At 45.7% G+C, this 25,296-nt stretch overlaps 1 protein-coding gene across 14 annotated transcripts in view; it reads right to left on the reverse strand.

Annotated features, from left to right (window-relative positions):
- Positions 1 to 1,127: 1,127 nt before the first annotated feature.
- The window catches only part of DYM (dymeclin), a 359,236-nt gene continuing 335,067 nt past the window's right edge, over positions 1,128 to 25,296 (reverse strand). For 11 of the 14 annotated variants that reach the window (XM_070630144.1, XM_070630138.1, XM_070630145.1 and 8 more), the window contains one exon: positions 1,128 to 1,518. In XM_070630144.1, coding sequence (XP_070486245.1) covers positions 1,369 to 1,518 — 150 coding nt within the window. In that variant the 3' untranslated portion in view covers positions 1,128 to 1,368. Of the gene's footprint in view, positions 1,519 to 1,700; positions 1,779 to 25,296 lie in introns of all 14 variants that reach the window. The other 3 variants (XM_070630148.1, XM_070630140.1, XM_070630149.1) reach the window with 1 other exon arrangement.

Raw genomic sequence — 25,296 nt, forward strand, 5'->3', positions numbered from 1 at the left:
TCACCAGTCAGTCAGCCTCGGGGAGCTTCGGTTTCAGCCCCTGTTCCCGCCAGGATAATGAGACCGCCTGGCTGGCCTACTCTGAAGGATGGAGCAGCCCAGGCTTTTCACGGGGGGGGGCAGTCACACAGACATGGGCTGATGCGATGGCACTGTTTCTAACCTGTTCCAGAGCCTGGTGTGACTGAAGATGGCTCCTCCCACACCCTGAGAAGACAGTAATGGACCAAAATGACTTGGGCTCCAGGCCAGTGACACAGGGACAGGAGAGAAGCTGGTTCCTGATACAGCTTAGACCACAGCAGGCTGAACACAGTGTGCTGGGTGTCATCTGCGATTATGTGCTTTCTACGCAAAAAAGCAAACACTTTTTCCATCTTTGAGAACGAAACCAGGCTCCTCATGTAGACTGTGAAGGGGTGGCCGGGGACACAAAGTGTGACTCAAAAGGACCGTCTCACTCTGCCTCAGGGCCCGCTCTGCTCGGGGCAGCCCCGAAGCTCCTTCTTCCAGCTCAGGGACGAAACACGAGGATCGCATAGGCACAAATAAACAAAGTCAGAGACGAAGAGCAGAACACGGTTTTCACCTCATGTGGAACACCGTATTAACCAAATTGGTCTCCTTTTCCTCCTCCTAGTCTGGTTGAAGAAAAAAGACTGCTTTCAAAATGAAGCTTTTCTTTTCCCAATGATTAATACAGAGTAGATGAACTTAATTTGTGCTAGACTCCAACTTAACTCAGCTACAGCTCAGAGGCCAAGCCCACAGGAAAGCTAACCTGGCTTCATGAGGAGGAGCCATCTCTGTCTTTGAGGGAAAGACACAGAGCATCCAGCGGCTTCGATCTAACTGCCCAGGCAGACTGTTATTAAACGTGGGCCTCTGAAAGGCAACCGCACACACACGACTTCATTTCCTTACTATTCCTGTCTTGTCATCTTTGCAGAGTGATATTTCTTAATGCTGAAAGAAACACACACACAATAGACCAACACAAAAATTCTTGAACATGCAAAAAAAACCCCCAAAATCCCAGGATGTATGGTGAAGTGTCATATGCCTAAGGCAAGGGGTTCCTGGAAGAGCTCTAGAATTTTGGTTTAGAAATAAAATTGCAGGTGGAATGGTAGGATTTTACATTTATTATTGCCCCCCCCAACTTTTTTTGCACTACAATCTAAGCTGAGTGATCTACTGCCAACTGGCACCAATTCTCCAAATCCGAGTGTGCAAGGGAAACACGCCTGTGTGATGCTCTTTAATAGAAGATGCACCAGGCAGTCGGTCTGGTTCTGTTCGCCAGAAAGAAAATAACTAGAAGGGCTGCTCGGCTGGAGGGGTCAGGGTGGGAGACGGCGCCCGCCTTCAGTCGGCATCCATGGTGAACAGCTGGATGTCCTGTGGGTTCCAGTAGAGGCCCACTGCTGAGTTGTAGACCAGAGACCAGACATAGGGGATAAAAAACTCCTCGGGCTGCTCCTCTTCCACATATTTGAATTTCAATTCTGGAAATTTCTGCAATGAAAACAAGATGATTTTATAATCTCACAGTTTCAGGCAAATCAAAAGCAGCAGCAGTTCCTAAGTGGCGGTGTGGCATGTGGGGAGCCCACCTCCCCTAACTGGTATAGGGGCTGACAGCTCTGGGGCTTTACAAGACCCAGTGTCCAAAGGACTCCTGAGAGAATGTCAATTACCTGTAGGAAGGTCAATCACCCACGCGTCCCGGTCAGCTAATGTCACTTTCCTGACGGCTGGCTGAGAGCGGCAGGGACCTGGATGGGGGAGGGGTGGGACGGGAAGCATCACACTGGGAAACGGCCCCTCGTGGGTGGCAGACGGGGTTCCAGAGAAGGCGGTCTTCTGCGCAGTGCTGAGGGCTGCTTCTTCTCGAGGGACTCCGCCTTCTCACCAGGGTGGAGTCACCGTGGAGACGAGGGCTTCCCCTCACCATTCCTGAGTTTTGACCTGCGCTGCATGGCCTCCGCCTCCGGCCGGTGGTGATGGCTTCAGCTGTGCAGGGGCCCGCAGTGAGTCCTCACGGAGGCTCAGGAAGGGCTTCGGCCTAGCTGGACAAACACCCCCAGGCGCTGAGCCTACGCTCGTGGTCTCTGGAAGTGGGAAGGCACGTGGCCCCAGGTCCTCGGTAGCACCATCACCAGGATGTGGGCTTCTCTTCCAGTTTTCCTCCTGACTCACCTCCTCCAGCAGGCTGAGGAGGCGCTGGAGTTTGCTGACAGCCCTGGCCTCTTCCCTTGCCAAGGTGACTCGGGGGAGACTGGCTGCCGTTCAGTGACCTGTGTCCCGGGGGGACAGGAGAAGGGGCCACAGTGTCCTGAGAGGAGGGTGGGGCGGGCTGAGGAAGTGGGCTGACAGAGGAGGGGAGACGCGCACACAGCAGGCACGGCGACGAGCAGAGCAGTCTTTATCTGTTCTGTTTGCTGCTGTGTCCCCACAGTGGCCGGGCACTTGACAATCCGATGACTGAATGAACCAGTGACACCAGCAATCACACACTGAGGACCAACTGTATCCCCGGTACAACGGTCAGTGCCTCACGTATACTGTCTTACGTGAGTCATTTATTCACTCATTCTATTGGCTGAGCGTCTGCTACTCTGCGCCAGCAGTCACTGTGCGTGCCAGGGCCCAGGACACAGGGTGCAGCAGCCACACACACTCCTGTCCTCACAGAGCTGCCTTCTTGAGGAGAGAGACGAATACACAGCAGCAACATCAAAACAATGATAACAGAGTGGGTAGTAAGAGAGGGAAGGACAAGAGGCTCGAGAGGCTGGAGAGTGGTGGAGGGGCAGCCAGGTGAGGAAGGACGTGTGTCCCTCCTGAGGGAGCAGCGCGGAGGGAAGGCCACGAGGTGACTGCTGGGGGCAGAGAGGGGGCGGAGGAAGAGCAGGCCCTGGAGAGCCGGGCCCAGGGGCGGGAGGATGGGGAGGCAGAGGAGCCGCATGGAGACTCGGCCTCCACGCTAAGGTCCGGAAAGCAAGTGAAGGGTCTGAGAGGCCACCTGAAGAGAGAGGCTCTGTGCGGGGTCTACTCCGATCACAGCGCAGAGAACTAGAGGGCACCTGGCAGCAGCGGGGGCAGGGTCTGGTCCAGGTGAGGGCAAATGGCCCGAACCAAGGCGGATGACACTAGTTAGGTAGATTCAGAAGATATTAAAAGGAAAGAGGCGGGTAGGTAGGGGACCTACACACACACACACAGAGTGATGGAAATTTTAAAACAACATTTACAACGATTAAGACCAAACACCTAAGTGCTGGATCCTCAGAGTTCCAGAATGATGAGAGAGGGGCCGAGTTAAGCAGGAAATGCTTTGTGGCAAGATGAGTTTTGAGTTAAATCTTGAAACAAGTGTCTAGGGATTCCTGAAAAGGAGGGTACTGTGGTCACGGATGTTACAACATAATACAGACAGTACAATCCCCATCCCTCACGTCTTTAATGAAAACCACTCCACTCCATGGCTCCCAGGGCATCATGGCAATGCAGAATTGACACAAATGGATTCTCGAACCTCCCCCACCTCCAACGACCCTAGATGCTCCCTCATCCTCTCTGTAGCCCATACTCCAGAAGCCTTTGCAAAACTACTCTGGTTTAACGAAATCCTAAGACTTTTCACACTATCGGTGTTTCCAGTCAGCTCTTTCTCATCACCAGCGTAGGCTTGAAGTCTCGGCGTGCGCAGACAGCAATGGTAACGACTGTGATTTAGAGGACAACTTCTCCCACTGGGCTCTTCTGGTCAGTCTGGCCAACAAAGTCTCATCAGCTCAGGGATGTGGCACTACTTCCAGCACTTACTGACACGACTGGGACTTAATTAGGTCCCCCAGTTTTCTATTCCCTTGTCATCCACTCACAAAGTCCCCCTGAATGCCTCCCACCCTGGGCCAGCATTCTCTGGATGCACCATGACCACTCAGCGGCTGCGTGCTCTTTTGGGGGCCTGGGCATCCTTGATGGGCCACCTCTCATACTCTCTGCTGCTTCCGCCTGGCACAAGGTTCTTAGGCGTGGGGGGACAGGGTTCTTCAAGGTGGTAATAAGTCTCTGTCATGGAATCAGGTGTCTCACAGGCAGCAACACGACCATATTCTTTTCCATGAAAAATATGCATTTTAGTAACAGGTGTAGCTACCACCCACTGAGTGCTCCCTGCACACCAAGTCTGTCTGGAAGCTCCACAAGCAGCGTCGTGGTCAGTCACCACAATGTCCCGCCAAGGTCCACATGGCAGACCCCACTGATGGAAGGTGAAGTGGGGTCTGCAGAGGCTGAGTGGCTGGGTCCAGGTGGCACAGCCTGTGGGGTGGAACCGGGGGTAAAGCCCAGGTCTGACGGGGTGGGAAAGCCAGTTTGAAAAGTGACACCAGAGTCATAGGCATCCTAGTGCTTGGTCCTTGAATTGGATTCCCCTGGTACCTTCAGGGTTAGTTCTGTGCCCTGTCACTGAATGCACAGAACCCAGCACACTGCTGTTCAGAAAAATGACCAAAGCCACTACGACGTTAACAATCAAGAAAGGATGGCGGACTGAGTTGGAAAAAGAAAAGAAATTCATCCCCTAATAATGAGGATGAAAGTCCTAGTTCTTAGAACGGCCTCAAACTTTAGAAAACCCCTCATGCCGACTTGGAGAGGAGTGAGGAGGCCGTGGGGTACAGAGGTGGTGGTCTGAAAAGGTCAGAGCCCCCACACTGCCTCTTTCAGCTGGAATAATAGCATGCTACATTTCCATGTGGTCATGTGGCTGGTAGCATGCACTTCCTGATGTTAGAAATAAAAATAACTGGAAGATGTGAAACCTTTTCTCCACCCAGTGACATATTTGGAGGTTTTCCTATGAGGGCCTGAGGAAAGGACACTGTATCTCTAAGGAGGGTGGGATGGGAAAGAAAATGAGCACGTTGCTTTCCTAAGAATTCCTTCCTACGGAGGTAAAGACACTCCGGCAGGAGCCGTTTGGCGCTGGCACTGAGTTTACCTGCCCTCATGGTTCTGGGGGAATTCTGATGATGACGTATTCAGTTAGAAAGAGCAATGAGTCAAAGACTGCCCTGTGATCGCTCACAGCAGATCCAGGAGAAGGCCCCAGGAAAAGCACCTGCACCCCATGACTGTCCTCCCACCGCCTGGTCACGGAGCTGGAAATGCCTCGTTTTCACTTTGACTCAAGTTTATGTCACAATGATGATCCATCTCACTCTGGAGTGAGTAAATGTCATAAACAAAGTCTCAACATGGGGTGAGAGCCTGAGTGGTAAGACTATTCGGTATATAGCATATAATAGCACATAAAAAAATAGAATAAAATAGCATAAACTTCACCTATCAGTGGCAAACATGTATTTTTATTATGAAGTTTTTCTTCAAGTTGGCCAATGATTATTTCTATAGAAGTTCTCCACAAAAACTCAGTAATCAATTCTGAGATTATGGCCAACATTTATAGCTAACATAACTGATTACCTATTACATGGCAGGCACGTCCCAACACTTTACATATAGTTACTCATTTTTTTTTATCTTCCCAAAGCCCCAGTACATAGTTGTATATCCTCATTGTAAGTCCTTCTAGTTCTTCTATGTGGGACGCCACCACAGCATGGCTTGATGAGCGGTACTAGGTCTGTGCCCAGGATCCAAACTGGCAAACCCTGGGCCACGGAAGCAGAGCACGTGAACTTAACCACTCGGCCACAGGGCCGGCCCCTATAGTTACTCACTTACTCTTTGAAGTAACTAGAAAAAGCACTTGAAAGGCAGGCAGATAGTTTGAGTTTTAGCCCATTCATTCATTCAGCAAATATCTACTGAGGGCCTACTGTGTAGGAAGGACAGTACTAAACATATAGCTGTGAGTAAGACACACACAATCCCAGCTTTTAAGAGCAGCTCAAGTCCAGTCCTTATTAGCTGGGTGACTTGGGACAAGTCTTGTACCTTCACTCAGACTCAGGCTCTTAAGAGATAAAGTTTACTCTGAGATTTTGAATTTAACCATCCTGTCTACTCCACAGGGTTGTGACAATCAAACGAGATGAGCCATGTAAAAGAGCTCTCTCTAAAGCCTAACACAGAGTGAGCACTCAATCAACATTGGCTTTTATCACTGACATGAAAATAGTATGCAAATGTGAGGTATGCTCTTATTTTATAACTTTCAGTAATCAAATCTAAAGACTAGAAATACCACGACTGACCTGGTCCTAAGCCTGTTTCTCTTATGCCACCCACATGGACACTCCTCGCTGGGCAACCCTGTTTCCTGACTCTTAGTAACAGAAACATAGGAGGCTCTGGGCCTCCCTGCATGAAAACCCAGGAACAAGTGCTGACAAATGGCTTACAGGTGACAGACTCATCTTCATAAACATTTTTAAAGAACGAAATTATGTCACTGAGAGAAGGTAGGTCCTAAAGAACGGCCTTCTTTCTCTGTCTCAGAGTCGTCGTTGTTGAATGATGAGTTAAATGAATGAATGCGTGACTTCAAATCTGCATGATAATCCTGTGCCACAGGCACTGTTAACTCAACTGGAAGGGAGGATTGGCCCTGATGTGAGCTGATGGCTACGGTAAAGAGGACAGGAGGGTCACTTCTAAGACGTAGCTGACATCAGGAACATGACCTAGGTGTTCACAGCCTTCCTGTGTGATTATGCGGCATGTTCAACAACATTCAAGATGGAGCCAGGAGTGTGGCATCTAACCCCTGAGCTGAATGAGCCTGGAGTGGCTGAGGTTATCCAGGAGCGAGGACATCAAGCCTTATTCTAGGAGCTCACAGAGCCAACCCAGTAGGGGAGATCAGGGGAAGTGACATATACTGAGGCCACCCAAGTGCCAGGTACTTCCCACCTCACCCATGACCACACTATAAAAACAGAAGCGGCATCTCTCAGCTCATTGCTTTACGTCCTTCACAACAGTCAGTGTGTATCTTGTTTATTTGTTCACTTTGTGGACTATTCGTCTCCCTTACTAGAACATAGGCTCCAAGAAGGCAGGGACCTTATGAGCATCTGGCATACTATGGATCCTAAGAGATGTCTGTTGAATGATGAGTTAAATGAGTGAGTGACTGACTTCAAATCTGCATAATAATCTTGTGACACAGGTATTATTAACTCTATTGGATGGATAAGAAAACTTAGGCTCAAAAGGTAAAATAAAATGCCAAAGAGGCCAGAGCTGGTAAGCGGCGGAGCCAGAGGCTGAAGGAAATTCACGCCTCTCCACCGTGGCCTCCCCAGAGGCCACAGGTACCTGGCTGTGCGCTCTTCAAAACGTCTATCTTCAACGTGGACACTAGGCTTCCATGTCTTTCCAGTAATGACAACGAGCTTCAAACATTTCTTCAATGTCCCCCGACCACTAAGTCACTTAACCTTTGTGCCTGAGTTTCCTCACTGTGAAATGACAGAATGGGTCTCCAGGGCCCTGTTTCAGCTCTAGAGTCCAGGTTCCCCTGGGCTGGAGTCAGGAGGCCTCCACTCTGTCCTGGCTCAGCTACGGGCTGAGCACTTCTCCAGGACTCAGTTTTCTCACCTTGCGTAAAATGAAGCACCTCTGAGCTCCTTCCATCTCTGACTGGGTGTGGTTTTATGAGATGACCCCAGTAAGGTCTACACATTTGTATTCTCTGCCATGCCTCCCAGGCTCTCCTGGGTTGCCTGGAGAAAGGTCGAATAGGCTGGGCCTGGTTCAGCCACAGCCCTGAAGTCAAGCATTTGCTGGTTTCTACTTGGCCAGGCCTCACATGGGGGCAGCCTCACGGGAGACAGTAAACATCTAAAGGCTCCTGAGCTGTCCTGTGGGTTGACAAGAGATGGCTCTAAAGGCTGACTTCTAATTGTTTAAAACCAAGACAAACAAGGCTGCAGTTGAGCTACTCTGTGGCCCGAGAGCTTGTGGCTAAGTGGGTTGAGGTTCCAGATGTGTCCCCAGTGCTGGCCAGTGAAGCCTGACCCCTTTCACACAATGGCTCCTAAGTCGCTGTCTCCTGAGTGGGTGCCCCCCGACACAGGGGAAGCAAAGGGCAAGTACAGACAGAGCAGCACGAACACGCTTCTATTACTGGCAAAACGTGAACACTGTGGACAGCGCGCGCACACACACACGCACGCCCCTGAACCTACAGCACGAGCTCCTCTGTCCACAGGGGAGCAAGTGAGCTGCGGGGTATTATTTCTTGGGTTATTTGCTTAGAACTTTTCATTAGCACTTCAAAGGTTCAGAAAGGAGGATAAAGCATAAATAGCAAGAAAAACAAGAGCGTGTTCTCTAGGCCTGACTATACAAAACTAACACTGGAAAGCACAAAGTAAAGAGCTTTCCTTTTCTTGCAATGTCTTGTTTTTAAGACAGTGCACCGGGAACATTTTAAAAGGGTGAATAAGAGGCACAAATCATAGAGGAGTTTTGAAAACACTATTCAGTCACCCTGACTGAATGTGAAGGCCCCTGCATTACTAGCTGTGCCCAAGCTGCATTTAATTTGACGCCCCTCCACCCCCCCCCACCCCAATCTACCTGTCTGTCTAGCTAGAGGGACAGACAACATGGTTTGAGATTTAAACAGACATTCTTAAAAATACATGCTCCTCTAATGTCTTAGAAGTCGGAGAGCTAAGGAAAAGAAAGACAAAAGGTTTTATTTAGCACTAATGACACTAGGGATACATTTTGTCAGGATTCCGTCCAAGAAATGTCACAGTCTGAACGTCAGAACCACCACCTAGAAAAAGTCACTCTTCCTTTCCGTTCCTCGTCAAGCCTGTGGAGAACAATAATGCCATCCTGTGATGGCTGAGGGAAGTCCAACTTCCTCACTTGAGAGTGTCTTCGTTTCTGATCCGACCAACAAACGCCCCTTGGCTGCCCAGGCCGCTTGGGCATTCCGAGGCCTTCCCAGCTCTGACGTCCATCTAGCTCCTCTCTACCCACATCTCTCTCTCGATTTCTCAGGCCCTCTTTGGGCTCCAGCCAGTGACTGTTGGGCGGACGTGCTTGAGGACCACTAAAGCTCTGGAAAAGTGGAGGGGGGGCTCTGGGGGGATGGGCGCTTTGGTTTGATAGTTATGGCGAGAATTCACCTGGAACAGGCGAGCAGAGTGCAGGGTGCTGCTGGTCACCTCAGGCCTGGCTTTCACCCCTCTCTTTCTGAGACAGTTGTCCTGTGACTCAGCTCAACAGGAGAGAAAACCCATCTCTCAGGCTTGGAGCTTGGGCTCAGTCCAAAGCTACTTACAACAATCCTGCTGTTTTGATTTTTGGAGCCAGAGGTAACATTAGACTCTCAAGTTTGGCCGGAATGTTTTTATCAGCTTCAGTGAATCAACCCACCACAGTGGGACATCCGGACGCCCAGCCCAGAGACAAAGCAGAGGTCTGATTTGGTGGTTGAGACTAGGGTATAACAAGCAGACCAAAAGCTTTAAAGACTGCCTCTGCTGTCAGTCATGTGATCTGGTGAAAACCCACAGGAAGTGCAGCGAACAGATGCAGGGCTCAACTGCAATAATTTTATTTACCACGAAAGTTCAATGGAGTTTTCCCCCTTCCACCTAAAGATCATATAGATAGCATACGAAACTCTAGCAAGCCCCTGGCATGGTTCCAGAAAGTTCAGTGCAATTTAAAATCAAATCGCTATACAGCACATTAAAAAAATTCTTTAAAAGGCCATACTAAGCCTCTGAATAGACAAGTGACGGGTGATGGTTGGGAGCGAGGCAGCCATCACCGCCGCAGAGGCGCGGGTAGGATGCACGAGGAGAGCTGCCGCTGTGGAACGCGCACGGGCGGGGGTGGGGAGGTCTGGTTTCAAGACCCTGCCATAAGGCAGCAAGGTGAGCTTTTGCATATGATTATTTTATCCAGGGGTAGATTTGGGGATGATTATCCAGTGTCCCTACCATTCTTTCCCTCATATACTACTGCTGTGTAACGCTGGGTCCTCCTGCGACAGGTCCTAACTAAATGCTGGTGAGCACCAACTATGTCCGAGGCTCTGTAGTCGAGGCTGTAGAGGAAAGAGGAGGAATAACTGGTGTGCCTCTAACAGGGGCTCAGTTTAGGAGAAGGGCTACGAGCAGTGGGGAGTTGACACACGACGGAAGAGCCCCAAGGGGCTCCCTCCCAGGGAGACTGGCGACTATGGGCAGGTGGGGGGCACAGAAGATCTCAGGTGGGCTCAGACAGTAAACTCTAGGAGAAATCATCAACCGACAAATCAGGAAACATCTATATTATCAGGTCAGCTAAACTACGTTCTGAACAAGCTGAACTGCAGGCCCTTCTGTGTGTAACAGAATGAGTTACAAATGTATCAAATATTCTGACCTCACTGACACGGAGAACCTAAGCACCGGTCTGAGTAACGGTCACACTGAATGTGCAGTAGCCTCATGTGAAGCGATTTCAAAATCAATGAAAACCTAATTCAAAACAGAAAGCTAGGAAGGGCCACTTATAAAAAGCTACAGATGAAGAAATACAAAGCTAAAATTGAGAAACCTACACTGAGGGTGGCTCAGAAGACGGTCACAATGCATTGCACATCTAAGAGCACCATGGGTGGCACAAAAGTACAAACAAAACCACAAAACCCCGGAACAGTCACAAGGTACACCAAGTTAACTGGAATTCGCATTAAATGACTAGTGTGGAAGTTCACTTTTTCAAGAACTTTTTCCTTTTTTTTTTTTTTTTAGATTTTCTTTTTTTTTTTCGCCCCAAAGCCCCAAAGGCCCCCGGCACATAGTTGTATGTTCTTCGTTGTGGGTCCTTCTAGTTGTGGCATGTGGGACACTGCCTCAGCATGGCTTGATGAGCAGTGCCATGTCCGCACCCAGGATTTGAACCAACGAAACACTGTGCCACCTGCAGCGGAGCATGCGAACTTAACCACTCGGCCACGGGGCCAGTCCCAAGAACTCTTTCTAATACAGTGAACATACTCATTTCCTCAGCCCCAAACTCCTTTAAACTCAGGCTCATTCTTTCTGGCAAAGCAGCTGACACTTTCCAAAAATGAAAAAAACAATGCTATTGATAAATTAGTTGTGTTTTTATCCCCTTGAAGTCAGTAAACATTATTAAAACATTCAAAAACTTGATTTGGTATATGTATCACATTGTAACGTATTACCTTAGTGTGTAAAATAGCTAGCAACTGTGAAACGTTCAATTTGCTGAAAACCTCAAGACAGGAGATAAGCAATGAATGCATCAGAAAGAGCGAATCGAAGCAGTGTGTCTAGTTTTTCTCAGGGAAAACATGAACAGGAAGAAGCAGTCAGAGCAAAGTGGGTGGCTGGATAGGTCACTGACGGAGGGGGGACGAGAAAAACACTAGCACAGGAGGGTTATGTGATTTGAGAACTAGGACCAAAAAAGGAAAATAATGAAGAGGAAACTGCCCTACTATATGTTGAACTATAAACCTAAAATAATTGGATGGCATAACGTCCCTCCCTCTAATTCAGACCATCACAGACGTTATGTAATTTAGAATTCATACCTGCTTGGTTATGATCACAGGAGAACTAAACAAAAGATCTGTATAAAATGCCTCACCTTGGGAACAGAGGACACACTTTATTTTATAGTTCAAAAAAAAGTGGTTGAGATTCAAACTTTCAGAATTTTTAATTTTGAAAATTTAAGATTTAAAATTTCAAAATAGGGGCCGGCCTGGTGGCATAGTGGTTAAGTTCGCATGCTCTGCTTTGGCGGCCTGGGCCTCAGGGGTTTGGATCCCCTGTGAGGACCTATGTATTGGTCATCAAGCCATGCTGTGGCAGCATCCCACATACAAAACAAAGGGAGATGGGCACAGATGTTAGCTCAGGGACAATCTTCCTCACACACACAAGAAATTTTCAAAATACACAGCAGTACCTGAGAGAACCGAAGCCCACATGCCCTTCGTTTATGTACCATATTGTATGAAGGACACCATGGCTCCCACATTCACTTTTTCCTCCTCCCTTCTCATTCCATCTTAGTCAACTAACCAACCAATTATGATGTGGAAAACACTGTGAGGTATGGCAAGGCAAGTGTAAAACAAAGTTGCTACTCTCAATGAGCTGAAAATCTAGTGAGGAGACAAAATATAAACGCATAGACTAAACACTTAAATAGCAATCTCATTGTTAAATACCAAGAAGGGTGACACAGAGAGTGAACCACTGAAGAGTTTCCAGCAGGAACAAGTCAATAAATCTGTCACGTCTGGGACAGTCTTCCTGGAGGCAGCAGGGAGAGGAGGTCACCTCAGGCAGGGACAAGCAAGGCAGGAATGAAGAGTGTTCAGGAGCTGGGGGTAGAGAGCAGCCAAAGGAACACGGGGGTAGGAGGTGGGGGCTGAGGTTCCAAAGGGGGACTGGGGCAGAGTTGGAATTGTACTCTATATTTCCTGGCTTCTTCAGGCACTGCGGAGGGGGCAGTGAAGCGGGTAAGAGAGGTAGCAAAGTTTATTAAAATGACTGGGTGTAGAGATGGTAGTGAGGATGGTGATATGTGTGTGTGTGACATTTCCTCCAACAAACTACAGCCCCTCCCTCTCAACACCCAAAAGTCACGTTAGAGAAATGAGATCCACAGGCCAGGAGCGTCAGTATCACCTGGGTAGGCACTTGTTAGAAATGCAAGCTTGGGCCGGCCCAGTGGCGCAGTGATTAAGTGTGCATGTTCCACTTCGGCAGCCCGGGGTTGGCCAGTTAGGATCCCGGGTGTGGACATGACACCACTTGACTAGTCATGCTGTGGTAGGCATCCCACATATAAAGTAGAGGAAGATGGGCATAGATGTTAGCTCAGGGCCAGTCTTCCTCAGCAAAAAGAGGAGGATTGGTGGCAGATGTTAGCTCAGGGCTAATCTTCCTCAAAAAAAAAAAAAGAAAAAGAAAAGAAAAATGAAATGCAAGCTCTTGGGCCCCAAATATTCTGTGATTCAGGAAGGCAGAAGGGAAAGAATGCCCAGAGATAAAAAGGATTTCCATTTTGGAGAAGGAGCCATATGTGCGAGGAAAGGTTCTCAGGATTGGGAGGGACTAAGACTGAGGCTTACAACAGCAATGATTTATTTCAGGCCTTGAGGCTAAAACGTGGCAGATCTAACTAGAAATCAGTATTCTGGGCCACTGGGAAGGCTGGCCCTAAGACAGTGACAGAGGCTAAGAACACAGTGGAGGTGATCAGCAAGAAATCAATCATATGGGAAAGGATGATGAAAAATGGTGCTTCAAGACAATCTAGTAGGTCCAAGTTTTGCTAGGAGCTTCCTAGTTCCACTAGCATGCAATCATTCCACAAATAAGGAATTGCTTTTACATGGCTGCTGTCTTCAAAGATGCGAATGTTAACAGGAGACAGATGCGGACTACCAAGTGTCAAGTGCTCCTTCTAATCCACAGCAGTAACTTTCTCTTTGGTTTGAAGTTCTCAACAGATCATGTAGGATCCTGCTCACGGCCCACCTTCCTAACTGCTCAGACCCACGCTGCACAGCTTCCCTAACCTGCAGAGTGGCTACAGCCACCTGTTCAAGTGCTTTTGGTAAACAACTTGAATTCTCTTTCTTGGACAGAGGTCTCCCTGCAGTGAGAATGGATGGGCCAAGAAGATGAGCTGGAGACTGGAAAGGCTGGAATGAAGAAAGGTTTCTCTCTAGGGTTCCAAGAAATACCCCGGGGGGCCTCGCAAGACATGACTGACCCAGCCACCCGCGGCTGACTACTACAGCAACGGCCCTGAGGCCAGCCAGCGACTGTGCTGGCGATGCCCTGCCAGGGAGGGGAGGTGGACTCCGGAGCCCGGCTCAGGGAAGTGAGTGTGTGGGGGGAGGGGGCAGAAGGGGGAAGGCTGAAGGAGACTTCAGGGTTCTTCAAGACACTCCAGTCACATTCCCCTTTCTTCAGCTATCACCCTCTGCTCCCACTTTCCTGAAATAGAGGCAGGACCTTTAAGACAATTCAGAGAGATCTGGAGCCACAAAATGGGCTCAAGGTCCTTCTTTATTCTAGCACTGCAACTAAGCGGCTCACTGACAGAGAGTATTTTTATGGTCAATATTACAGCAGAAAAGAAAAATACTTCCTCTGCTTTCCAAAACCAACGTAGAGACAGGGTAATAAAAAGGACAGGTGATGTGGTCACAAATCAGATATAGCCTCGTTCTCAGATGGCATGTCACTGAGGAAGGTACTCACAGAAGGCTAAGGAATATGAAGATATTAATATTTGGAAGCTGAAACAAAGATCAAATCTTCCATTTTCAAAAGGCTTTTCTTTGCCATTCACGAATCCTGCTTTTACTCTTTCCTGTACAAAAAGGGTGCAGGTTTTATGTTGCATTCCTTACTGTGTTCAAAGTTTAAAGACTGGCCCACCATATCTAAAATGGAGTATTGTACTGGTCTCAAGGCAGGTTAGAAATTTAAGTGCAATGGTATAAATCCACGTGATTTCAGTTTTTTCCCATAATTTTCTTACAAAGGGAACATTTTACAACTTTATGAATAAACAACAACACTGTAGCTTGAAAGTATTTTTAGAGGTGGCAAAGCCATGATTCTAACCAATAAGACCAGGACACCAGAGGAAAGAGTGAAGCTCCATGCTCTGAAGGGATGCTCCCAGAGCCCGAGGTCTTTCACTGACTCTGGCTCACATACTGGGTCAGGCAAGGCCACAGAGCTGTGGAATAATGGTCAGAAAAAGCAAGGCAAGGCAGCTGGGAGGCATGCTTGTGTCTGTTTGCTCCAAGGCAGTGGCTCTGCAGGCTGCGGATGCCGGCAGAGGTGCTGTCACTGCAAATATCAACCAAGGGAGCCGCAGGGCCTTGGGAGCCACTATGCCCTGTGTCATTCACAGTCTGAAAGCCGAGGCTGGGCCAGGCAGAGTGAGCATTTTGACTCCTGTCCCTTGTAATTCCCCAGCTTAGACAAACTGGAGTTTGTAAAAGGCAGGCAGTTGGTACTTAATGTTCTTCATGGCAATGCTCATACTTACCAAGTATTTGAAATGGAAATAAACACTATGATAAGGAAGCATAAACTTTTAAGACTAATATGTATCGCTCCCATCTAGGCTAGGAACGGTATAATGGAGGGAAAAATCAGGATGTCTGACTCTGAGAGTTGGCTCTGACACTAATAAACTTGGACAAATGACGTCACCTCCTTGACACGTAGTCATCTCATCTGTGAACCATTACTGCTGTAGAGGCCTGCTCTGACTGTGGCGGGGGACCGATGCTGAAGACTGGCTGCGAGGTCGCTGTGATTCCAGAGGGGGCTGGGGGCCCAGCAAGGGTCAGGCAGGGCTGCTGGGCCAATCCGGTCAGCACCTTGCCCTGCCTTGCCCAAGCAATGCCACAGAAGGGCCCTAAAAGAGCCCAACTCCTGCCCTGTGACAAAGGTCATGGCCAAAAAAACACAAACCTGGGAAACAGAGGGACCTCTCCCGTCTCCATTTTAGTCTTAACCATTATTTTTTTTTCAAATCAATGCCCCAGAAGGCCAAGTAAACCATCTGTAGTTGAAGCATTTGAAGATCTATAATCAGTTCCAAAACATGACAGTGGTTTAAGAGGAAGGAGTCTTATATTTCATAACACAGGCTCTAATTATTCCAAATTTACATATTTCAATAAAAAAGATATATTGCTTATCTCTTAATTTACTTTCAGGGACTAACCACGGATAATTCAATTTGTTATACACTACAAGCATGAAAATGAAATAAAATTGGAATTTACCTTGAAAATATTCACAAAACATTTTAAGGGAAATTCCAAATTTAAATAATCAACATATTATATTTTAGGATTTGGACATAGGAAACAAATAATAAAATACTCTTTTATACTTGGGGTTTATTTAGAGAAAAGAATATAGAACATATGCTTTATTTAAAAAAAAAATCAAAATTTGGGATAAATAAGAAAACAAGATGAAAATTATAAACTTCCCCTAAAGAAAACTATTGTATGCTCAGCATGAAAGGGATGACATCTGAGTTCTGGGGCTTTTAAGATACTGCTTTATTTTCAAAAGAAGCAGATTAAGGAAGAGAGAGAATGTTGTGTTTACTGCAAGAGTAATTTACATTGTTGATACATCTTCCATGGTTTCCCCATCTCAGTGAACATAAAAAACACCTTCTGATGAAGAAAGATGTGTTAAGATAACACTTCTGATTAAATTCCTCTTGTGAGGTGACCTGTTCACCCATGCATCCTTCCTTCCTTTGTATGAATATTTACATTTTAATTATAACCACTGATGCTTTAACAAATATGCTGTTTTAACACAATGGTGGATACAAAATAATGGTCGTCTTCACCATCTGGCTGATGGGTCTGCATCATTTGTTGTCACTATACCAAGACCCCAACCCAATGGCTGACGCCTGCTGTCTTCCGGGATGTTCTGGTGGTCAGGGCTGCAGGAGGGCAATGTGAGGCACAGGTGGCTGCCACACAGAGCTGCAGGGTGAGGGTGACAGGCTAAGAGGCCAAGTTGAAGGTTTACTCAGTACCACTGAAGGCCCAACATTTCCCCCAAAATCTTAGGCAACATCGCCCACATACATAAAAGTGGAGAGAATGGTGTGCCTATTAACCAGCTACAGGTCATCAACTCACGGTCACTTTTATTGCATCGACCTCAAACTTCCCTCCTCTGAATTATTTTGATGCCAATCCTAGACATTAAATAATTTTATCCCTAAATATTAACCTACATATTATCAAACAGGTAAGAACTTTTTGCTCTACTTTAAGATAACTCAGGATGAGAATAAATTAGGTTACAGAGCGACCCTTTGTATCGTACAGTATTTAACAAAAAATAAGAAATATGGTCTCTGCCCTTAAGTAACCTTAACAACTACTTGGAGAGCTAAGATGAATGCAAATGGAAAAACAATCATGAAAGAGCAATTCTCCAACATAATCTATTGTTAGAAGACGCAACATAGTAATTGCCAGTTCTGATTTAGATGGATTCTAGGATGTGCACAGAAGGATCCATGTGACCTCCCAGCTTCATCTGCTTCCTCTCCTTTACACAAACCATCAGCCTCTGCCAAAATGAACTCCCCGAGGTCCTCTGCACACTCCAGGCAATTCCCACTTCCATGTCCTTTCTGAGACTGCTCTTTATAGCTAAGATGTCCCTCCCATCACAGGAACTTCCTACAGAACTGGCTCAAACGCTTCCCCCTCCTCCAGAAAGCCTTTCGTGGTCTTCTCCAGTGCTTGATGCCTGCCTGGGTGCCCACCTGCAGGCATCTGTCTGTACGTTTCCCACAAAGGCCCTGGATTGGCTATGGGTTTGTACATGGTTTTCACCTGCTACTGGATATAAATGTTTTGAAGGCAGACTCTATGAGCGTGCCCCCACAGTTCTGGGTGCGGCTTTGCTGAGTGAGGAACAGCGCCCCTGTCAAGGGCTACGGTGATGAGCAGACAGCCCTTGGACGAGAGCAGGCAGGGGAAGATCTAGCGATGAGACAGTGGGTCTGCTGGTCCTGAAGGAGAGGGGAGGGGTGGGAAAGTACTCCACGCAGAGGGAATTATTCAGAAGCCCCGCCAAGCAAGAAAAAGGTTCGAACCCTCCCATACATTGACCTCTCTGAGGCGCTCCTGGGTAGTCAGGGGTGCACAAGCAATGATGAAATCTGATCATGGTCCTCTGTGGCTTCACAAAAATCCTGGATGGCTTCCCAATGAAAACTCCTGACATAGATGACACCAAAAAGAACAGACAGAGACACTGTACCAAGGTATTTATAACCTAGGTATGAGAGATAAAATATCTACAAAAATAATTATAAGACAAGGTAGAAGTGATAACTATCATGGGAAGTATACAAATAAATGTAGTTTATGGGAGTCCAGGGAAGGGAGAAATTATTTTAAATGGGGGCATCAAGAAAGGCTTCGAGGAGGTGGTGGTCTGTAAACGATGGGCAGGATTCGGGGCATGTGAAGGTTGGCAGAAGGATATTTGGGGCAGGGGGAAAAACAGAAAAAAAAGGCACGGAGGCAGAAAAGCACAGGATGCCCAAGGACCAGCCCGTGTTCAGGTTCTTTGGAAAATGGGGAATATGAGGGGGCTTATGATGTGAAACAAAGCTTGAAAGGCAGGTTTGTGGAGTCTTACCGAGCCTTACTCTGCACTGTAGTCTGCAAAGGGGAACCACTAGGTGTGTTTGAGCAAAGCAGTGACTGGGACCTGAATGTGGTTTTGGGGAATTACCTGGGAAGCAATGTGATCCACTTGGATTGGGAGGGCAAAAAAGCAGGACCTAGGAGAGAAGGCGCAGGGAGACTAGTGCAGGGGATGCGACAGGGGATGAGGGCCTGAACCCAAGAGACGACAGTGGGAACAGAGGAGACGATGAACAGGGGAGAGGCGGCAAGGCCACGGGGATGAAGACAGAGGGAGACACTGCAGCCCTTCACAGCTGCCTCCCCCCAGAAAGGGAAATCAGGGCTTGGAAGCGACTGATTCGGAAACACATGCAACAGTCTCCTCTGTTGACGGTCATATATTTTGAGTCCAACGACCTTTGTTACTTTTGTTTTTCACTACAAACAAAGGAGCAGACAAATAAAATTCTGTTTCCATCCTCCGTCTGGCTCCATTCTAATGAGTCTTTATCTCTGTGATACTGTTTCTTCAAGCCCGTTTGCCTCTGGGAAGGGGTCTCTGTGCAGCTGACTTCACAATGCCTTCACGTTTAGTTCAGCGGTAGCTGCTGGCACAAGCCCCAGTCCAAGCCCCAGTCCTGACAGTCTCGCAGCCCAGAGTGAGCGAGCTGTCTGGAAGGGTTATCAAAATTCTGATTCTCCTGCCTCTGTCTTCAAAAATTAAAAAAGCAGGAAATAGAGCCTGGGAGAAAGATCCAATACCTATTTCTGAAGGGAGATGTTTTACTTAATTTTGTCCCTTTCAATCTTTGATCATCAGCCTGTAAATATTAAAGAGCAATAACAATGGCTTAGGAACAGGACAGACTGACCGTCAATGAATGACTTTCTGATCAGAGTCGAGGAAGTGGACCCTTATCTAGCTCAAGTTCAAGATCTGTTGACGAATGCCCTGGTCAGTCCCCAGGCCTTGACTCCGGGATCTCCTGCAATGCACAGTGACTGATGGACAGTCCTCCTATCATACATGTGAAGCCAGTAAAGTGCCTCCCACATGTTTGGGGAAAAACAGCAAGCCCTTAAGATTCCAGTGATGAAAGTCAAAATGGATTGGACTCAAGGTGCTTCACAGGACCCACCTTATTTCCCAGGCACAGAACACACACGGATGGTCAGGCTGTTTGCCCTGTGTCCTCCTCCCACTTTGCCTTTGAATTACTTGGAAAGGAAACAGAAGTCCTGAGGACACACTAGGGTTAAGGGTTCCAGCTAAGAAACACTGATTCCAGTGAGGGGTTCATCCTCTATACAAAGTTTAAAAAAACCCTACTTCCCTTCAAAACTGTGTACACAAATTTCTTTGCTGGGATTCTTCCCCAGCATATGTCCTTTTCACTTCTAGGAATCAGGGATGGGAATGGAGTGTGTGATGGGAAGGAAGAGATTATAATAAACCTGGAAAGCCATTTAGGTGACCCAACTTCAGCTAAGGGTAGAAGACAAAAAAATTCCCAAGTAGGATTCTGTATCTATGATAGTCTGCCATCATCAGTTTTTATTCATCTCTCGTCTCCCCGTTCCCCACTGTGGCAAACTCTAGATTTAACTAGAACCCTACTAACTGGAACTTTCACTAAAGCGCACTTTTTAGGACAAAGGGACAAATAAGAGCACAAGAGCATACTCAGTGAGTTAAGAAAAAGCACAATAAACTTCCAAGGAACCTCTTGCTGAGATGATTACACACTCTGAGACTTTCCACACCTCACACGGGCCGGTATAAAAAGAAGCCACATAGAAGGATGATGGAAACTCAGCAAGAGTCTGAATTATCCACAAAGGATAAAAAGCAACATGCTCCTCATCTATGCCTCAGGAATTTTCCTCTTATTATAAGCAGCTTGGGGAATAGTTGTATTGAAGTTGTCGCTTGTAAGTAAATGAATATATAGACAGAACTAAAGAAATATATAAATGAAAGACACTATCTCAGAGAGCCAAGAAGTTGAGAGTAGTTTAGGACAGTGCCTGACCCAGAGCAGCTTCCTGTCTGGGGGACAGCCATGACTGCATGACATAATGATGAGTCAAAGTGTGACGTGCTCTGATGGGTGGGCCAACAAGGTGGTGGGGAAAGGCTTTGCTGAGGAGGGGATAATTTCTAAATTCTGAGAGAAAGGGGTGAGTTTTGGTAGGGAGGAAGCACTTTACACATTGGGGAAAAGTACAAATAGAGTCATGGATACAAAAACAATAGCAGTAACTTTATCTTTATAAGGGAGACAGTAAAACAGGTCACTCCTCAAAAGACTAGGTTTTTATTTTTCACTTCTTGGAAACCGACAGCTTATAATTTGTAAGGCTATATAGAACTTTATTATAAAACTATACATATTATAAAAAATTTTATCAGAACTGCAATGTCTAGAAAAGGAGCATTTTAAGGCAGACTCCAGCTTGGAAATATGAATTCTCTGATTTCAAAATGGGGTGTTTCATAAACATATTCACTGGTCAATAAAAATTAACTTCTGAGATTTCAGTTATTTTAAACTACTCTTTTCATCCTATTCTCTCAAAAGTCATTTATCACTTATAAAGAAAATGGCTCTGAAAATAAATATGTAGAAATTTATATCAACCAGATAATTCTGAAAATAGATTAATTTTTGTGAAGCTGTCCATAGCAAGCCCTGCGATTTTATATTCCCTAAAGAAATTGTTAACAGTAAGAAATTTCACATTCACTTTCTGAGGGCGACTCTGAATTTTCAGCTATGAATTATTTGATTACATCCTATTTGAAAAAGTTAAAAATAATACAAAACTCTACTAGACTGATGCAAGGGAACTTCTGGCCTTTGCACTTAGATGTAGGGAGGCTAACATGTACTTGAGATCTCCAGCAAGAATGTATTAAGTTCTATTAATAAAGCTTCTGAGACAGTGTGTTCCAAGTATACATTTTTCCTTTTTAGACTTCTATATCTGCAATTGAAATAAATCTAGTTTTAATTTTTCCCATGTTCAAAATTGTAGTTTCTCTCTTTACCTTCAAATGCTGTTTTGCCATTCACCCCCTTGGTTGCTTATTGTATATCTAGTATTAATCTGCAGTCACAACTAAATATTGCCTCATACCCACGAAGATGCCCAATCCCTACGGGTTGCTAAGCTATAAGAAAATCATTTTCCCAAACTTTTTACTTACTTGTAGGATTTAAGCTAGTTACACTCTTATTTCTGAAAGTACTGAACTGTTTAAAGTATACTTAAAGTGACTTGTTTAGCTAATTCATTGCTAGATCAGAGAGAATAACTCAAAAAAACAAAATTATCTGAAAATGCCCACAGACGAACCATAAGCTTTGGCTCCAGGTTCTTTGCACGGCCCATCACTCAGACACCCACGGAAGGCTGGGGCCTTTATTTCAGAGAAAGCAGGGATATCATCCATTTCCCAGTCTCATTTGTTTTAAAACCATTCACTCCATTACCTCCTAAGTCCATACACTCATCACAGGAACCTCCTCCAACTCATCCTGCCTAGGCCATCTGTTTCTTTCTTTCTTTTTTTTTTTATTGTGGTAAGAAACATAAAATTTACCATCTTGACTAATTTTAAGTGTACAGTTCAGGAGTGTTAGGTATGTTCACATTGTTGTGAAACAGATCTCAAGAACTTTTTCATCTTGCAAAACTTAAACTCCATACTCATTTAAACAACTCACCTTTTCCCCCTCGCCCCAATGCCTGGCAACTACCATTCTCCATTTTCTGTGAATGTGACTACTTAGATATTTGATGTAAATGCAATCGTTTGTCTTTTTGTGACTGGTTTATATCACTTAGCATAATGACTTCAAGGTTCATCCATGCTGTAGCATGTGACAGGATTTCCTTCCTTTTTGAGGCTGAATGACATTTCATTGTATGTATCTATTACATTTTGTTTATCCGTTCATCTACGTTTTGGACATTGTGAACTGTGCTGCTAGGAACAAGGGTGTGCAAATATCTTTTTGAGTTTCTGCTTTCAGTTCTTTAGGATATAGCCCCAGCAGTGGGACTGCTGGATCACATGGTAGTTCTATTTTTAATATTTTGAGGAACCTCTAAACTGTTTTCCATAGTGGTTGCACCATTTTACAATCCTACCAACAGTACACAACTGTTCCAATTTCTCTACATCTTCACCAACACTTATTTTTTTTAAATAGTAGCAATCAGGGGCCAGCGCCATGGCCGACTGGTTAAGTTCACACACTCTGCTTCGGTGGGCCAGGGTTTCACCGGTTCAGATCCTGGGCGCGGACATGGCAGCACTCGTCAAGCCATGCTGAGGCGGCATCCCGCATGCCACAACTAGAAGGACCCACAACTAAAATATACAACTATGTACTGGGGGGCTTTGGGGAGAAAAAGGAAAAACAAAATCTTTAAAAAAAATTTTAATTAAAAAAAACACACCTATTATGATTGCTACTATTTAAAGATTTTATTTTTCCTTTTTCTCCCCAAAGCTCCCCAGTACATAGTTGTGCGTTTTTAGTTGTGGGTCCTTCTAGTTGTGGCTTGCGGGACGCAGCCTCAGCATGGCTTGAGGAGCGGTGCCATGTCCGCGCCCAGGATCCAAACTGGGGAAACCCTAGGCTGCACGAACTTAACCCCTCGGCCACGGGGCCAGCCCCTAATTAAAAAATTTTTAAAAATTTCTATTACACGTCTCATAGTAAAATAACATATATTATTCATTGAAGAAACATTTAAAAACAGGGATTAAAAAAATTACCATTAGTGGAATAACAATATCCAACAGATCTTGAGCTACTGTGTGTGCGAATGAACCTTCCCTTTTGTTTCATACTTGAATGCTGTACATCTGTTTTGGGTTGTATACTGTGTTTGTGTATTTATGCTTTGATTCATAGTAACTTCTCATGCTATGGAACTGATTTGCATCGAACACAAACTGTAAATAAAAAATGGCTGAAAGAGGAAAAAAGGGCCATAGGTCATATTTTAGGAGATGGAAAATGAGTAAAATAATTTGATTCTTATATGCAAATGGAAACAGAGAGAAAAATCTTACATATTGATAAAAATATTTTTACCTTCATTGAAATCCCCTTGTTTAAAATTTCTATCACTTACCATACATACTTTATTCATTTTTTTACATAAAGGAGTCTTCATGGACTCCCTTGCTTTTTTAGCCTTTTCTATTGTGAAATATAACACACATACAGAAAAGTGCACAAACACATGACAATCAATTACTATCAGGCAGGCACTGACATTACCAATACATGAGTCTGCGAAAGAACACTTCACAGTACGCTGGTTACCACTGTCCCGACTCTCAGGGTAAACACTTTCTTCCACTTTCTTATACTTTTCTCACCTATATCTGCATTCCTTAACACTACACAGTCATGCGTTGGTCGATGACAGGACACGTTCTGAGAAATGAGACGTTAGGCGATTTCACTGTTGTGTGAACATCTTGGAGTGTGCTCACACAAACCTAGATGGTATCGCCTACTACAACACATCTAGGCCATAGGGTACTAATCTTCTGGGACCACTGTCATATACACAGTCCACTGTCGACCGAAACGTCATCATGCAGCGCATGACTGGAGCTGACTTTTGCCTTTCCTTCGACTTCATATTAATGGAATTATGCAGTATATACCCTTTTGCAGCTGGATTCTTTCATTTAACATTACGCTTGTGAGGTTCACATATGTGGTTTGCTGGGGTTCACTCGTTTGCATTGCTAAACAGTACTCTATTGTCTGAAAATTCCACAATTTATTAATTCCTCTGCTGTTGGACACTGGGTTGTGTCCCAGATTTGACTGTTATGAACAATGATGCTACGGACATTCTTATATGTGCCTCCTGGCACACAAGGGCGTACACTCATGTTAGGTGTATCCCTAGGAGTAGAACAGATTATGCATTTGCTCACCTTTAGTAGATATGCCAAACTTTTCTGCTGTTTGAACAATTTATATTCCCCCCCTTTTTTTTTAAGATCTTCAATAACCACATCACACCTCATCTATTGCTTTTCTCATCCCTGATCCTGCCCTGCTATCAAACCTTCATCGGAAACTGTTAATGCCTACTTGGTGGCATCACACTTGCATCTTGGCCAACATGGCCTCCTGTTCTTTGGTCAGACTCACAGCTTCCCATCATCACAATGAAGAAACATGCAGAGCATGCCTATTGTATGCAGGGTACCAGGCTGAGTGTCGGGGATAAAAAAAAGGCAGACGACAGGTCCTTGATATCAAGTGCTACAACTGAGTTGGAAAAAAAGGCATATAGATAAGAAGGTAAGTCTCTACAGAGGCAGTCTGCCCCAGGCAGCAAATGACTGGTGTAGATGGGAGTGCTATGGAAGCAGAGCAGAAGGGCAGGGTGAGGTGGGAAAATCTTGAGGAGGAGATCTGATCCTGGCTGGGCCTTGAGGGAAACACATGGCTGAGGTGAGTAAAGGCCATGGCTGGGAACGGGCAGGCTATGTTTGGAGAACAGGGGAAGACAAGTGTTATCCTGAAACAATGACCCATGCCACATTCAGCTGCACAGGGGCAGAATCTGTCTCTCAAATGGCCAGTTAAAGAGTATACTTATAGCCAACTAAGATACATAACATAAAAAAAAAAAAAATTAAAGTCTCCCAGTTAAAAACATTACATTTAGGGGCTGGCTCTGTGGCTGAGTGGTTAAGTTTGCGCGCTCCGCTTCAGTGGCCCAGGGTTCACCAGTTTGGATCCTGGGCATGGACCGACACACTGCTCATCAAGCCACGCTGTGGTGGCATCCTACATAGAAGAATTAGAATGACTTACAACTAGGATATACAACTATGTACTAGAGCTTTGGGGAGAAGAGAAAAAAAAAGAGGAAGATTGGCAACAGATGTTAGCTCAGGGCCAATATTCCTCATCAAAAAAAAAAAAGCATACCTTTAAAAAAAAAACCACTACATTTAGTCACAAATGTGTATTCAAATACAATTCCAAAATACAGTTCTAAAAATAGTTATGGTACTAGAACACTGAGCCCCTGAGGCC

The sequence above is a fragment of the Equus przewalskii genome, chromosome 7 (genome assembly GCF_037783145.1).
Source record: "Equus przewalskii isolate Varuska chromosome 7, EquPr2, whole genome shotgun sequence".
NCBI lineage: Eukaryota > Metazoa > Chordata > Mammalia > Perissodactyla > Equidae > Equus > Equus przewalskii.